The 16,698-nt window shown below is 47.9% G+C and overlaps 2 protein-coding genes across 13 annotated transcripts in view; one reads left to right on the forward strand and one right to left on the reverse strand.

Annotated features, from left to right (window-relative positions):
• The window catches only part of CFAP92 (cilia and flagella associated protein 92 (putative)), an 88,751-nt gene extending 74,493 nt beyond the window's left edge, over positions 1-14,258 (reverse strand). For 7 of the 9 annotated variants that reach the window (XM_049861743.1, XM_049861749.1, XM_049861741.1 and 4 more), the window contains exon 1: positions 12,415-12,464. In XM_049861743.1, the coding sequence (XP_049717700.1) occupies positions 12,415-12,460 (46 nt within the window). In that variant the 5' untranslated portion in view covers positions 12,461-12,464. Of the gene's footprint in view, positions 1-12,414; positions 12,465-14,098 lie in introns of those variants that run through there. The other 2 variants (XM_049861745.1, XM_049861750.1) reach the window with 2 other exon arrangements.
• The window catches only part of EFCC1 (EF-hand and coiled-coil domain containing 1), a 50,870-nt gene continuing 47,234 nt past the window's right edge, over positions 13,063-16,698 (forward strand). For all 4 annotated transcript variants that reach the window (XR_007514377.1, XM_049861752.1, XM_049861753.1 and 1 more), the window contains exons 1-2: positions 13,063-14,372; positions 15,999-16,282. Coding sequence is in view for 3 of the 4 variants with exons in the window: in XM_049861752.1 (XP_049717709.1) it covers positions 13,692-14,372; positions 15,999-16,282 (965 nt within the window). In the remaining variant the exon portion in view is untranslated. The remainder of the gene's footprint in view (positions 14,373-15,998; positions 16,283-16,698) is intronic.

The following is a 16,698-nucleotide window of genomic DNA, read 5'->3' on the forward strand; positions in this document are numbered from 1 at the left end:
ATGGTCTTCCCACAATGTGAGGCTGACACTCCTCCCATGGAGTGGTGCGGTCTAGTCCCCTTCCTGGAACCTGGACAGAGCTTTGTGACTTTCTCTGCCAATACTGTATGGTAGAAATGACACTACGTGACTTTTGAGAATAGGTCATAAAAATTTCACATACTTCTGCCTTGTTCTTTTGGGGCACTCATTTTTGGAATCCAGCTGCTATGTTGTGAGGAAGCCCTAGTAGTCACATGGAAAGATCACATGTAGATGTTCCAACTGACAGCCCAGCTGAGTCCCCGGCTGACCGCTAGCATCAACCAGCAGACATGCAAGAGTGCAAGACTTGAAATGATTCCAACCCCCAGCCTTTGAGCCACCCCAAATGACATCATATGCAGCAGAAACAAGCTGTCTCCACCAAACCCTGCCCAAATTGCAGATTTACAAGCAAAGTAAATTACTGATATGATAAGTTTTGGGGAGATTTATTGTATAGCAATAAAAAAACTGGAATATATACATATATATGTATGTACACATATACATAAAAAATTTTTTTTATGTATAAATCAAACCTGTTGCTGTCAATCAGATTCCGACTCATAGCAACCCTATAGGACAGAGTAGGACTGCCCCATAGGGTTTCCAAGGAGCAGCTTGTGGATTCAAACTGCCGACATTTTGTTTAGCAGCTGAGCTCTTAACCACTGCACCGTATATATATATATACTCTGCACAGCCAAGGCTTGCAACCACTGAGAGATGGTGTCCAGCTCAGGATATGCAAAGATGTGCCAGGAGGTACTTAGGTGTGAGAGGTGGGTCCACAACCTCAGCTCAGCAAAGACGGCCTCAGGGCTGACAAGGCCAGAAGCAAAGGAAAGGAAACTTGTGTTTCAGTTTTTATTGCTGCATAACAAACTATCATAAAACTTAGTGGCTTAAAACAACAACTATTTATTATTTCTCACAATTCTATGAGTCAGCTGGGTGGTTCCTCTCCTGGACTCACTCACTGAGCTGCATTCATCTGGAGAGTCAACAGGGCTGGAAGATCCAAGATGGCCTCAGTCACATATATGGCAGTTGGTGCCGGCTATTGGCTGGGCCATCTCAGTTTCCCTCCACATAGCCCTTCATCCTTCAATAGGATAGCCTGGCTTCTTCACATGGCAGTCTCAGGTGGTGTTCCAAGAGGGCCAATGTAGAAGCTGAAAGGCCTCTTGAGACCTGGGCTTGGAACTGGCTAATGTCACTTCAGGCATATTCCACTGACCAAAGTAAGTCGTGAGGCCATCCCAGATCCAAGGGGATAATGAAATAGACCCCATCTCTAGATAGGAAGAAGAGACAAGTCACATTGCAATAGGGCAAGTGTCCAGGAATGGGAGGAATTTGTGGCCACTGAACAACCTATTACTACTTCCTTTTTCCTTCCAGTATAGGGGAGCCCTAAAATTTTCATGGGGCCCTCAGAAGGATTTCTGAAGTTATTCCAAGACTTGGGCAGTTGGAAGGGTATTGAGGAACAGCTCACCTTCTTTTTGCCACCCTTAACTTAGCAGAAGCAGGTCACTCCCTTTTTTTAACAGCTTTAGTAAAGTATACTTTACATATGACAGAATTCACCCATTTCAAGTGTACAATTCAATGATTTTTAGTAACTTTATCAAGTGATGCAATCATCATCATAAATCAGTTTTAGAACATTTCATTCCCTTGATAAGAACCTTCATGCACATTTACAGTTACTCTCTGCTCCCACTCCAAGCCCCAGGCAACCACTAATCTATTTTCTGTCCCCATAAGTTTGCATTTTCTTGTAAGTGGACTCATACAATATGTGGTCTGTGTCTGGCTTCTTCGACTCAGCATAATGTTTTCGAGGTCCATTCACGTGGTAGCATGTATCAGTAGTTTGTTTCTTTTTATTGCCGAATAGTACCGTATTCCAGTGTGGACAGAAAATTTTTGATCAGTTGATGGACTGTTTCTAGGTTTGAGCTATTATGATTAATGCTGCAATGAATATTCTAATGCAAGTCTTTGTGTGGACTTATGTTTTCATTTCTCGTAGATAAATACCTACGAGTGGAATTACTAGGTCATATGGTAGTTTTGGAAACCCTGGTGGCGTAGTGGTAAAGTGCTATGGATGCTAACCAAAGGGTCGGCAGTTTGAATCCTCCGGGCGCTCCTTGGAAACTCTATGGGGCAGTTCTACTCTGTCCTATAGGGTCGCTATGAGTCGGAATCGACTTGACGGCACTGGGTTTGGTTTGGGTTTTTGGTATGGTAGTTTTATGATTAGCTTTTTGAAAATTGCCAAACTATTTTCCAAAACAGCCGTACCATTTTACATTGCCACCAACAACGTATGAAGTTCCTCTTTAACTACATCATCACCAACACTTGTTATTGTCTGTATTATTTATTAGAGCAATTCTAGTGAGCATAACACCCACATGTCTGTCAGTTTGTCATACTCTGGGGGTTGGCATGTTGCTGTGATGCTGGAAGTTATGCCACCATATTCAAATACCAGCAGGGTCACCTTTAGTGGATATGTTTCAGCTGAGATTCTAGAATAAGATAGCCTAGGAAGAAGTACCTGGCTGTATACTTCTGAAAAAAAAATCAGCCAGTGAAAACCTTATGAACAGCAGCAGAACACTATCTGATATAGTGCTGGAAGGTGAGCCCCTCAGGTTGGAAGGCACTAAAAAGGCGACTGGGGAAGAGCTGCCTCCTCAAAGTAGAGTTGACCTTAATGAATGAATGAATGGAGTCAAACTTTTGAGACCTTCATTGCTGATGTGGCACAACTCAAAATGAGAAGAAACAGCTGCAAACATCCATTAGTAATCGGAACCTGGAATGTTTGGAGTATAAATCTAGGAAAACTGGAAATTGCCAAGAATGAAATGCGTAAAGATCGAAATTGAATGCAAAGGCATTCAACTGTGTGGATCATAACGAATTATGGATAATATTGTGAAGAATGAGAATTTCAGAACACTTAATTGTATTCATAAGAAACCAGCATGTAGATCACAAGGCAGCCATTCAAACAGAACAAGGGGATGCTGTGTGGTTTAAAGTCAGGAAAGATATGCATCAAGGCTGTATCTTTTCACAATACTTATTCAATCTGTATGCTGAGCAAATAATTCTAAGAAGCTGGGCTATATGAAGAACAACGTGGCATCAGGATTGGAGGAAGACTCATAAATAATCTGCATTATGCAGATGACACAACCTTGCTTGCTGAAAGTGAAGAGGACTTGAAGCACTTACTGATGAAGATAAAACACTACAGCCTTCAGTATGGATTACCCCTCAACACAAAGAAAACAAAAATCTTCACAACTGGACCAATAAACAACACCGTTGTAAGGAGAAAAGATTGAAGTTGTTAAGGACTTCATTTTACTTGGATCCACAATCAACACCCATGGAAGCAGCAGTCAAGAAATCAAAAGACACATTGCATTGGGCATATGTGCTGCAAAAGACCTCTTTAAAGTGCTGAAAAGCAAAGATGTCACCATGAAGACTAAGATGCACCTGACCCAAGCCATGGTGTTTTCAATAGCCTCATGTGCATTCGAAAACTGAGCAACAAGTAAGGAAGACCAAAGAAGAATTGATGCTTTCGAATTATGGTGTTGGCAAAGAATATTGAATATACCATGGACTGTGAAAAGAACTAACAAGTCTGTCTTGGAAGAAGTACAACCAGAATGCTCCTTCTTCTCACATACTTTTGACATGTTATCAGGGGGGACCAGTCACTGGAGTAGGACATCATGCTTGGTAGAGGGTCAGTGAAAAAGAGGAAGACCCTCAACAAGATGGATTGACACAGTCATTGCAACAGTGGGCTCAAGCATAACAATAATCATGAGGATGGCACAGGACGAGGCAGTGTTTTGTCCTGCTGTACATAGGGTCACCATGAGTCGGAACCGACTCAACAGCACCTAACAACAACACCAGTGAGTGTAAAATGGTGTCTCATTGTGGTTTTAATATGCATTTCTGTAATGACTAATGGTATTTTCATATCATAATAGGCATTTTCCATATGCTTATTGATCATCCATATGTTCCTTTGGTAAAGTCCCTATTCATATCTTTTGCTCATTTTTTGATCGGGGGGTTTATCTTCTTATTATTGAGTTGTAAGAGCCATTCACTCGCAGTATTTCTATTCAAGCAGCACTGGATAACTAAGACAATGAGGTTTAGGTTATCAACTTTTTCTTTCTTGGACTATACTTTTGGTGTCATTTCTAAGAACTCTTTGCCTAGCAGCAGACCCATTTTAATAAAGAGAAATAAAATGTGGTGTCTAAATTTGAAGCAAGTCCACTAACCAAGACACCTAACAATCCAAAATCTTTATGACACATTTCTGGGGACTGTATAGAATGACATCAAATTTCTAGAAAACAATTTGGCAATATCAAGAGCTTAGAAAATGTTCAACTTCCTCGACACAGACATAAATCGCTTAGCATACAGAACAAACTGTTCGCAGCGTTGTTTTAAGGTAGAAAAACGGAAAACCATCTCACTGTGCATCTGTGGGGGATGGTTAAACCATAAGCGGGTGTGCAGAGCAGCCCTCCGGGACAAGCTTAGCAGAGAAACGTTACTGATGGCAAAGCTGTACGTGAAGTATGGTACTACACAAAGAAAAAGCCCAACAGTATCATTTCAAATGTATTGGTTAAGTCAAGTTTAATGAGGGACAATTTACACAGTGTAAACTTGAAGTGTACAGTTCAACGAGTTTTGACAGACGCATACAATCATGTAACCACCACCCCAATCAAGATATAGAATATTTCCAACACCCAAAAAGTTCTTTCATGGGCAGCTGCACAGAAAACTGGAAATAAATACATCAGAGACACACCGTGGTCCCCTCTTAATGGAGCAATGGTGGATGATTTTTGTTTTTTAGCATTTTTCTGGGCTTTTTAAAGATACTTCGAAGAAGATACTTTTTGAAATGGCTCAAACAATACTGAATGGACTTCAGAATACAACTCCTTTGCCAGGGCCTCTCCTCTGCCCCCCACACACAGACACACACCCATCCCCCCGCTCGCACAAAAGAACACAGGGAGACCTTTGGGTTTGCTCACTTTGAACCTTAAACAAAAACCTTGTGGATCCAACCGGAATTACTTCAGAGGCGCCTGGTAACACTGCCTGGCAGACAGACAGGCCTGACAGCTCCCCATTATAAATCCTGACTTCCCTGGCTGCATGGCCCCCGCTGAGCTGCGGGGGGAGTGGGGCCCAAGGCAACAGCTCCAAGGCAAGATATTGTAAGGCTTTCTTTTCAATATTGACTGGGCCAGGAAAGTTACTGCTCAAAGGATTCCTTCACCAAAGGCAGTTAGTTACCAGCTGCGGCGACAGTGGTGGGGGGCAAGCTTTGCAGTCTTGCCTAGGTTACCAGCTCTCCACACTAACATGAAATAAAATCGCATTCATTTGCAGAGACGGAACTTGAAAGTCCAGAGCCAAGTCCCACAGAGTCCTGGTCTAAATACACACATCAAGCCCTGGGAGGTGGGGCTCCAGGCCCGAGGGCTTCTAACGCTGGCGGAGCGGAGGGAGCGGATCCCATCAATTACCGACATTCAGAGCCTCTCTGACTCCAACATGGCTGGGCCTCGGGATGCTCAAATCCCACGAATGACAACAACCTTAATTCAAAATCCATCCTGAATCTGACTCCTCCCTGCTCCACTGTTGCCACCCTGGACCAGGCCCAGAAAAGAAAACCAAAGCAATTGCCATCGAGTTGATTCCAACTCATAGCAACCCTATACGACAAAGTAGAACTGCCCCACAGGGTTCCAAGGAGTGGCTGGTGGATTCAAACTGTTCACCTTTTGCATAGCGGCTGGACACTTAACCACTGCATCACCAGGGCTCCAGGACAAAGCCCTAACACTGTATGACTGCAATAGCTTCTTCCAAGTGCTGTCCTTGAACTCCTGCAGTCTGTTCTCAACAGCCAGAGACAGTTTGTTAAAACTTAAGTCAGACCATGTCCCTCCTCTGCTCAGGGCCCTCTGGTGATTTTTCCTCATGACGCTGTGAGCTCATTTCTACAAGTGTGTGTTCATGCAAACCAAATTTATGAGCACCTACTTTGTGCCAAAAAAAAAAATTTTTTTTTTTTTTTTTTTACTTTGTGCCAGGCCCCATGCTGAGCACTGGAGGTCACCAGGGCAAGGAAGGTCCGGTCCCTGGCTTTGAGAAGCTCAGACCGAAGGAGAGGCCCACAAGTAAGTGACAGTGTAGTACAGTGGCTGTTTAAAAAAAAAAAAATCATTTATAGGCAAAGAAAACACCTGGAAGGCCACATGCCATGCCATTTACAATGGCAACTATGAGGAGGCAGCTGGGATGCAAGTTGAAGATCTTTTTCTTTCTGTGTGCCATATACTGTTCTAGGTGAGCCAAACTTAAGTATCTCTATGCTTATGGGCTTATAGTCTGACAAGGGGAGATGGGCAATACAGATGAGGAACGATGTAGTACATTAGAAGGCGCTGTGTGCTATGAGGTCATCACGGAAGGCCTCGCTGAGGTGAAGCTGAGCAAAGAACTTGAAGGAAGTGAGGGAGGGAGCTATAAATATCTGTGGGAAGCAGGTGCAAAAAAATATCTGGGAGAACAGCAAGAAGGTCAGAGAGGAAGGGAATGGTAGTGGATGAGGTTGGAGAGGTTGGCAGGGGAGGATTGTGTCAGGCCTTGAGGTCATAGAGAGGACTTCAGTTTTTACTACCAGTGCAGCCGCCACTGAGGCTTCCCCTTCTCTGCCACAGTTTCCCCCCTTAGTGGGCCAAGCCACGGTTTGTAACTATGGCCTGGCCTGACCGCTGAGGGCCCTAACAGCTGTTTGAATTTGGCATAGAAATTTGGCACATTCGCAAATGGAGATCTCGGTTGGCATGCACAGGACATGAAGAGCCATGGACCTGAACTTCCCCAGAAAGGAAGATGTTCTCCAGCACACAGCTGCATCTGAGCTCATTTACAAAGTGAAAGTTCTCTTCCTTTGAAAATGACTCAGCACCTGGAGGGACCAGGGTGTCAGGGTTTGGGCACCAATCCCGCCCCCTGGGGACTGGAAGGCATAAAGGCTCCAAGCTCCCCTGGGGCTGGGAGCACGTGGTCTTTCGGCTGCTAGGCCCCACATTGCTCCTTGTTTGAGCAAACAATAAATTTCCACTGTTTCCCTTGCAACTGGTGGTGCAGCATCCGTCTTATTTTGATCAGCTAGTAAGGTAGGACAAGAACCCTCATTCAGTCACACCAGGCAGAGGAAAATCATTAGAAGGCCTTGAGCAGAGGAGGGACATGGTCTGCCTTAAGTTTTAACAAGCTCTCTCTGGCTACTGAGTTGAGAACAGACTGTAGGGGTTCAAGGACAGCACTTGAGAGAAGCTGTTGCAATAACACAGTGTTAGGGTTTGGTCCAGATTCCAACAGTGGAGCAGAGAGAAGGAGTCAGATTCAGTACAGATTTTGAATGAAGGTAGTGCCACTGGACGGCCTGACAGTTGGGATGTGGGGTAGAAAGGCAAGAGAGGAACCGAAGATGGCAGCAAGGGTTTTGCTGAGGAAGGCTGGAGGCACCATGAACTGAGGTGGAGAATGCTGAGGGCAGGAGGAGTGAGAATCCAGGATTAAGGATACCTGTATTACCAGACATATCAACAACACATGAAATACACTGCTGGTGGGAATGTAAAACAGCTCAGCCACTTCAGAAAACAAACTTCCAGTTCTTCAAAAAGTTAAACAGAGTTACCACATGACCCAGCAATTCCACTCTTAGGTATATACTTGTGATGAAATGAGTTCCTTTATGTGGACTTTTTGCCTTGGTTCTTTAGAAAAACATCTTGAGAGAGTTTTCCCCTAAGCCCTGAGGAGTTAACCTTTGCCCTAGTTTACTACCATAGAGGGTTTGTTACTGTTCTCCAGGTTGATTGATGTTTCCTGGGTAAGCTATAAACAACTTGTGGTTTGATACTTTTAGTCTGGTCCTGGGCTGCAGCCTGCCCTGTGATTGGTATGCACCTTGCAGGGACTGGCCAATATACTATGCAAATGACGTGACTATAGACTATGCAAATTAAGTGTATGTGGCTTACCAACAGGCGATTGGTCAGTTTGAGGCCCTAGTGGGAGGGCCATACCATGAGATTGAGGAGTGTGTAGTTATAAGCAGCCAGCCCCACAGAGGTTTTTTTCAGAAAGGAAGTGACAGGAAGCAGAAAAGGCAAGAGAGAAGAAGCAGAGAGAAAGGAGGCAAGGAACCTCCTCAAACTGCTGTAACACGAGTCAAGGGCTCTAACACTGAAGGCCGTGACGGACCTGGAAAGGGCCTAGTGACAGAGTTGGTGGTGATAGATGGCAGGGCCAAGAGAAACCTGTCTTCAGGGGGCCAAGGGGAGCCTGCCCTCAGGGGCTGAGGAAATGGATTATTGAACTCAGCAAAAAGGATGGTACCATGAGAGAGACAAATAGTGTCAGGATTGGTTAAAAAGTTTGGAGAGTAGAGGTATGTCTGACGTCCACCTCATGAGAATCAGCTTTGGGCTGATCCTGGTCATTATCCCCACTGAAGTTAGACAGGTTCTGACAGCGCTACTACTATTACTGCTATTCGAATTTTATAAGAGAACTAAAAATATACATTCATACAAAAACTTGTACATGAATGTTTGTAGTAGCAGTATAATAGCCAAAGGGTGGAAACAACCCAATATCCATCAACCGATAAATGGATAAACAGACTGTGGTGCTTCCATACAATGCAATATTATCCAGCCATAAAAAGCTATGAAGTACTGATATATGCTACACAACATGGATGAACCTTATTAACGTGTTAATGTTTTAAATTTTTTTTTTTTAAGAAACCAGCCACAGAAGGCCATGTACTGTATGATTCCATTTATATGAAATGTCCAGAATAGCCAAATCCATAGAGACAGGAAGTAAGCAGTTGCCTAGGGATGGGGTGGTGAGAAGGTGGAAGGGGATGAAGAGGGGCTGCTAATGTGTACAAGGTTTTTTTGAGAGGTGACGAAAATGTTCTACAATTAGACTGTGGTGATGGTTACACAACTCTATAAATATACTAAGAACTATTGATTTGTACACCTTAAACAGGGGCACTTTATGTAAATTACAAATTAATATATCTAAAAGGAGCCCTGAAGGTGCAGCAGTCAAGCACTCGGCTGCTAACTGAAAGGTCAGTGGTTCAAACCCACCAGCTGCTTCGGGGGAAAAAGATGTGGCAGTCTGCTTCTATAAAGATTTACAGTCTTGGCAATCCTATGGAGCAGTTCTACTCTGTCCTATAGGGTCAGTATGAGAATCGATTCGATGGCAATGGGTTTGGGTTTATTATATCCAAGTGGATGAGCTTTATATAAATTATATATCAATAAAGCTGTTTAAAAAATAGTGTATCCTCCCCTAAGGAAAAAAAAAAAGAGAGAGAAGAAAGAAATACACAAAAAAACATTGGTTTATCTGAAAGGGAAACGTTAGAGAAGGCTGAAGGTCCTTTGGAAAATCTTCCCTCTTCCCCTTCCCAGAAATAACCAGAGTCAGTTCATAAACCCTTTTATCTTTTTCTTTGCATTTATATACATGTGTCCTAGTGGGAAATAGTAAGTATTGTTTTGTGTGGTTTTGTTGTTATTAGAATGAAGAAAGTATTAACGCTGTACATAATATGCCGTAACTTGCTGTTTTCACTCATCTTTGGTGTTTCTCCTGGATACGTATGTAGTAAGATTCAGTGCCCTCCCCTTAGCTACTGCATGAAACATTCCAAGATTCTTCCTCATTTTTGTCTGCTTTTTTCTTCAACTCTTGGACAGCTCTGAATATTAGAGACTTGAATTCCATATCAGATAGTTCCAGTGCCTTTTCTTCTACCGGAAAGTCATCTGGTGTTTTACTTTGGAGGCCTACTAGAATCTTGTCCAATTCTTTGGTATGTTTTGATATTGTCTGCTGTCTTCAGGATATTCAGTAGTTATTTTCTTCATTTATTGATTGTAGATTTGTTTCATCCTGCTTTTTTGTTTTATTTGGTTATGTCTGAGCAGGCAGGCTGTGTGTTCTTTGTTGTTAGCTCATCTGTGGGCACAATATTTTTCACCTCCTTGTCCAGTGGGCAGGGCCAGTCGCTCAGCTATGATGCAGCAGGCCAGGTCCAGCTGAAGGGGAGGGGCTGGGATGGGTTGTTTGTGGCATGTACTGGGGCTGACAAGGTGGGCTGGGGGTCAGTGGAGGGCAGGTTCCAGTAGGCCGTGCCTGTGCTGCTCAGGGGTAGGATGTTTAGCACACAGTGCAGATATGCAGGAGGGGGGAAGTTGTGATGTGTGGAGCTAGGTTGGGTATGGGCAAGAAGGGAGAGAGAAGAGAGAAACGGGTGCCAAAAAAAAAAAAAAAAGTGCTGAGGAAAACTGCCATTGGAGTAAAGAGACAAGAAATCGAGAAATGAAGAAAAACAAAAAGGAAAAGATAAAAGTGCCCCCAGGGGTCCCACTGGCAAGGCTGCACAGACCAGGGAAGTGGCTCCCAAACAGCTAGAAAGGGTGAAGATGGCGCACAGCTCCAGGTATTCAGGAGACAGGAAAAGAAGGTAAGTAGAAAGAGACAAGAAACCAAGAAATGAAGAAAAATGAAAGGAAAAAAAAAAAAGCCCCAGGGATCCCACCAACATGGTGGCGCAGACCGAAGAAGCTGTTCCCCAGCTGAGTGGTACTTCATAGCCTGTCAAGAAGAAGCAAAGATGGCACACGGAATCGGGTGTTTGGAAGAAAGGAGGAGGAGGAGGTGAGAGGCAGGGAAGAAACCAAAAGAAGCCAAAAAAAGCAACAAAGAAACGGCACTGAAGGAGCCTGCCGGTTTGTCCGTGGTCATTCGGCCCACTGGGTATCGGTGGGTGGTGGATTGGCCGGCTGGGAAGCGGCTGAGGCTGAGCAAGGGGAGGAAAGGTGGGGGGTTGGAAAGCGTGTATTGCTGGTTACCAGGTGCTCTGTCTCCTGCTGGGAGCGCCGTGAAGCTGCCTTCCTGTACATACTCCCTGTCCGCCCATCTCTGACAGAAGTCTAAGATGGTGAAGCTGTGCTGCATTAGCTGACAGGAGACCTCTGCTCATATTTCTCCTTGATCTCTGTTCTGTCAGTTTCGTATTCTGTTCGGTGCTTGGTTGAATTCTTTTTCTCTTCTTTTGACACTTAGGGTTTCAGGATTCATGTTTGTCTCTGTTTTACTTAGTCTTTCAGGTCTTTGCTGTAGAGGGATGGTGTGGTGCCTCTGTCTATAGCGCCATGTTGGCTCCACCTCCCGAAACATTCCAAAATTCTTTGCTCCTTTCTCCTACTGATGGGCACCAGGTTGTCTCCAATTTTTCACTATTATGAGCAATGAAGCCAAGAAGTGGAACTGATCTAGAACTCTGTCAAATTACTATTATTTTTATAATTAAAAAACAAGGGTCGTTGGGGAGGAGGATCTAACTCCTTCCTCCCTCAGGCAAAGTCTTCAAGTAGGAATTTGCCAAATAGGCACAGCGCTGATTGTGGAACACTGGAGCAGAGGAGGAGCTCTCGTGGTGCAGTTGTTAAAAGCTCAAGCTGGTAACCAAAAGGTTGGCAGTTAAAATCCACAAGCCACTCCTTGGGAACTCTATAGGGGAGTTCTACTCCATCCTATAGGGTCACTATGAGTTGGATTTAGCCTGAAAGCAATGGGTTTTTTGGTTTTGGAGCAGAGGAGACAAAAAGTACAAAGGCTAGGACAAGAAAACAAAGCACCTCCCCATGTTTATTGAGCCTCTACCAGAAGGGCGCCTTTAGAATTTAATTGCTTTTCAAATTCCAGAGGGAAACATTTAAAAATCATAGAGTTGTGCACAATGCAAGATTCTGCACATCCTACAGCCAAGGACTGTTGAAGAAAGACAGTCAGAAGAAGTCAGCCTGTCTCCTGCTCCACATGGCCGGCATCTTGACAGGGAGCAGGAAAACGTTTCCAGTGCAGGTAACAGATGCACAACATTTCTACATCACTCTTGCAAAAAAGAAAGGGAAAACAGCCCAGCACACACCTGAAAAGCTGGTTTTTCTTTCACCTTCCAGAAATGTGTTTTAAGGCACCAGAGGAAATGCTAGCCAAATTGCAATGCACTAGCCTATGCATTAGTCTCACCCCAGTGCAAGGACGGAACTCAGGCCCCATCACCAACTCACCATCTCCTGCAGACCAGAGACCACGCCTTTCTGGGGAGTCCTACCCACCCCCAAAACCACATACACAGCTTAGAGAACAGAGGGTCCACTTCAGATTATTTCTTACCAGTGAAGCATCCTGAACCTTGACCCCTTGGAGCTCTTTGTGCCATCCAGTTTGCAAATGGGTGTGCAACCACGTGGGATGAGAAGTGGGTGTCTTAGTTTGCTAGAGCTGCCACAACGAAATACCATAAGGTGGGTGACTTTAAAGAACAGAAATGTATTGACTCATAGTTCTGGTGGCCAGAAGTCCAAGTTCAGGGTGTTGGCAGGGCTATGCTCTCTCTCTCTCTCCTAGCTCTAAGGGAAGATCCTTCCTTGTCTGTTTCAAGTTCTGTAGCCCAGGGCGTTCCTTGGCATTTCTTTGCTCTTAAACCCATCCTCACATGCTATGGTCTCCTGTGTGCTTCCATGTCTGTTCTCACCTTTTATAAAACACCACTCAGAAGGGATTAGAATTAGGACTCGCTCTAATCCTGTATGACGTTGTTTAACTTTGTTGTTGTCAGTTACCATGGAGTCCATTCTGACTCATGGCAACCCCATGTGTGCAGAGGAGAGCTGACCCACAGGGTTTTCAAGGCTGTGACCTTTCAGAAGCAGGTTGGCAGGCCTGCCTTCCCAGGCATCTCTGGGTGGGTTCCAACCACCACCCTTTCCGCTAGTAGTCCAGTGCTTAAGAAAAACTCATTTCCAAACAGGGTCACATTCACAGGTACAGGGGTTAGGACTTCAACATATCTTTTCCGGGGACACAATTCAATTCATAACAGTGGGTCTGGGAGTCCAGGAGCTAAATTTAAAAGGGATGGGGGCTTGTGCACACCCTTTAAGATGTTGCAGGCATTCATGGCTAACCTGGGAAGGCTTTCTGAGGAGGGGATGCAGTGACGCCTGTGGGTGGGGGACATGTTCCCAGCAACCGGAAAAAGCCACTACCTGCCAGTCCCTCCTGGGCTTCCTACCCCTAGGGGCAGAGGATGCGGGAGTTGAAAGCTGACGACTCCCAAAGGGCAAGAAAAGAGTAGACGCCTGAACGCGGGGGTGGAGCGGGCGGGAGTTCTGAGCGGCGGAAGAGCGCTGAGGTCCCAGCAGAAGCGGCAGAGAGACGGGTCTGTGGTACCATCGCGGTGGTCTCAGGGGCTCCTCACCCCCTTACCCTAGCCCCTCTCTAAGCCATGGTGGGTGGGGGGAACACAGACTTCCTGCAGGGCCAGCGCAACTGCCGGACGCGGCCCCCGGCGCCGCTCCAACCAGCCTGCGGCCGCTAAGCCCCTCCTTTCGAGGAACTCTGGAAGTGGCGGGGCGGAAAGACCGGAGTGGGGACGCGCGGCTGAGGCGATGGAGCCAGGCGGCCCCAGCGTGGAGGCCGGCATGGAGGGCGCGGCGGGCGACCCATATCGGCGGCCGGCGCGGCGCACGCAGTGGCTGCTGAGCGCCCTGGCGCACCACTACGGGTTGGACCGCGGCGTGGAGAACGAGATTGTGGTGCTGGCCACAGGCCTGGACCAGTACCTGCAGGAGGTTTTCCACCACCTGGACTGCCGCGGAGCCGGCCGCCTGCCCCGCGCTGACTTCCGCGCGCTCTGCGCAGTGCTAGGGCTGCGCGCCGAGGGGGCCGCTGTCGCCGGGGAGGCAGCCGGGGACGCGAACACCGGGGACGCGGCCGCTGGCGAGGCCGCCGAGGGGGACGCGGACGCCGAGGAGGAGGCGCGCCTGGCGCTGTGCGCAGAGCCTCCGGAACTTACTTTCCGCCAGTTCCACGCGCGCCTCTGCGGCTACTTCGGCACCCGCGCGGGGCCCCGGCTGCCCCGCGGCGCGCTCAGCGAGCACATAGAGACGCAGATCCGCCTGCGCCGCCCACGCCGCCGCCGCCGCCAGCCCCGAGCGCCTGGCCCGGACAGCGGCCCAGATGGCGAACTTGTGGCGCGGCTAGAGGAAGAGAACAGCAGCTTGCGGGAGCTGGTGGAGGACCTGCGCGCAGCGCTGCAGAGCAGTGACGCGCGCTGCCTAGCGCTGCAGGTGCGCCGCCGGGGTCGGTGCCTAGTGAGCGGGTGGGGACTAGGGGTTTGCCTGAGCAGCTGGCTGGCGGAGGAGCCCGAACCGAGCGGAGAAGGAGAAAAGGGCAGCCCCACCCGACCTCACCTCCACTCACCCCATACCACTTCAGTCCACTTCATCTCACCTCTGTTCCCACCCATCCGACCCCTAAACCCCAGTGCCACCCAGACACCATCCCACACCGTCCTAACTCCCATCTTTTCTTTCCCCTTCTATCTCAGTTGAGCCTTCCCAGGAAACCTGGGTCGTTTCCCGTATTCAGTCATGCAACAAGCATCTTTAGCTCTTGGTGCCAGGCTTCGGGTTTAGGAGACAGAGGTGTGAGGAAAGCCCTGGTCCCAACCTCAAGGAGCATCCTGCCTAATGGTGTAGACAACAACTTGTTCTCTATTCAGTTACTTATGGGGCTCACTCATGGTGCCCTGTGAGAAATAGTGTCGGTAACACTGCGGACAGGCAGTCACTGTTTGCTCAGGCCTGCTGGCCAGACCTGCTCTCAGGTATTGAGAAGGAAGCACTGATGCGCTATGGACCCCCCCCCACCCCTCCCACACACGTCTGCCATCAGTCTACAAACACTTCGGCACTGTGCCCAGCTGTGTGCCAAGGATGATGCAGGGGCAAGGGGACAGACAGGAAAAGGACCTAAAGGGGTCCATTGGCCAGGAGGGAGCTGACATTGTCTTAGCCTCTGCTTGGTGTAGTCATCTGGCTCTGAGGAGCAGAGAAAGTGCTACAGGATGTGTGTGTGGGGGGGGCATGGTGCTGTTTTTGTAACCATGTTTGTGGAAGTGAAGGGCAGGCAAGGGGCACGGATGAGCAAAGGTTAGAGATGGGAGAGTGCTCCGGTGGTTTGGAATCAGAAGTAGTGGATGGGGAGGCCTGGGACGTGTCCTGGGACTGCAGGATGAATTATTTGCCAGGTATTTATTGAACACCTACTGCCTACCAGGCTTGTTTTAGGCTCTGGGGATACAGCTGTGAACAAGACAGACAAAACTGCGCCCTCAAGGAGCTGACAGTCCAGTGAGCAGTCTAGAGAGAGCCTTAGATGCCAATTTGAGGCACTGAACTGTTCCTGAGTCTGGGAAATGGAGGAGCCCCAGAAGGTCGAGTGATAGGGAAGTTTGTGGATCACTGGTATAATGCAAAGAGCAGATTATGGACTTGTGACTCAGTTTCCCTCATAAAAAGGGGATATTTTTTAGGTAGAACTCCTGCCTCTGTCAGATGCTAGTGACGGTTAAACCCCGTTGCCCTCGAGTCGGTTCCAATTCGTAGCGACCCTATAGGACAGAGTAGAACTGCCCCATAGGGTTTCCAAGGAGCACCTGGTGGATTTGAACTGTCAACTTTTTGGTTAGCAGCGGTAGCTCTTAACCACTGCGTGACCAGGGTTTCCCCAGTGACAGTTGGGTGAGCTCTTATACACCGGGCTCTTAGAGCCGCGCCTGATTCGGATGGGCAGTGGGCCTAGGGCACCATTACTCCGGTGCTTCCGGGTGTGCTGGGATGGTAGCCTGTGTTCCTGTCGTTCATCTGCCGCCGGCGGCTCACCGCCTGCCCCCTGCTGCCCTGTCCCCGCAGGTCGGCCTCTGGAAGAGCCAGGCAGGCGACCTCCAGGTGGGGCCCAGCGGGACCGAGGCGGCGGCGCGGGAGCTTCGGCAAGCGCAGGGCGCGCTGGCGGCGGCCGAGGCCCGCGCAGGGCGACTGCAACGGGGCCAGGCGGAGGTGCGGCGGCGTGCCGAGGAGGCCCGGCAGGCCGTGCTGCGCAGCCTGCGCCGCGTGCGCGAGCTTGAGGCGCTAGCCCAGCAGGTGCCCGGCCTGCAGCGCTGGGTGCGGCGGCTGGAGGCAGAGCTGCAGCGCTACAGGTGAGCGGGGGCATGGTCCCCGGGCGAGCGGCCCGGGTGCCCCATGTCAGCTCCTGTTCTCCCAACGCTCAGGTGTGCATGCCTGCTCCCTGGCCAGCTTGTCTTCGTGTTCCAGCGATTGTTTCTGGATTCGTTGTTTACGTATTCTGCCGTCCCTTAGTCGGGTCTTTCATTTCTTAGGTCATCCTTCGACTTCGACTCCATTGCCTGCTTCCCTCCCATGCATCCATACATCCACTATCCATCCATCTATCCATCCGTCCATCCACCTGTTCACCCACAAAGTCTGTCTAGGTGCTCATTCCTGGAGTGCCATTGAAAATATTAATTTTTGTTTGTTCTTTGATCTAATCAACAAAATAATCACGATAATAACCCAAACCAAAAACCAAACCCACTGCTGTCGAGTCACTTCT

This window comes from Elephas maximus, chromosome 20 (assembly GCF_024166365.1).
Source record: "Elephas maximus indicus isolate mEleMax1 chromosome 20, mEleMax1 primary haplotype, whole genome shotgun sequence".
Lineage (NCBI taxonomy): Eukaryota > Metazoa > Chordata > Mammalia > Proboscidea > Elephantidae > Elephas > Elephas maximus.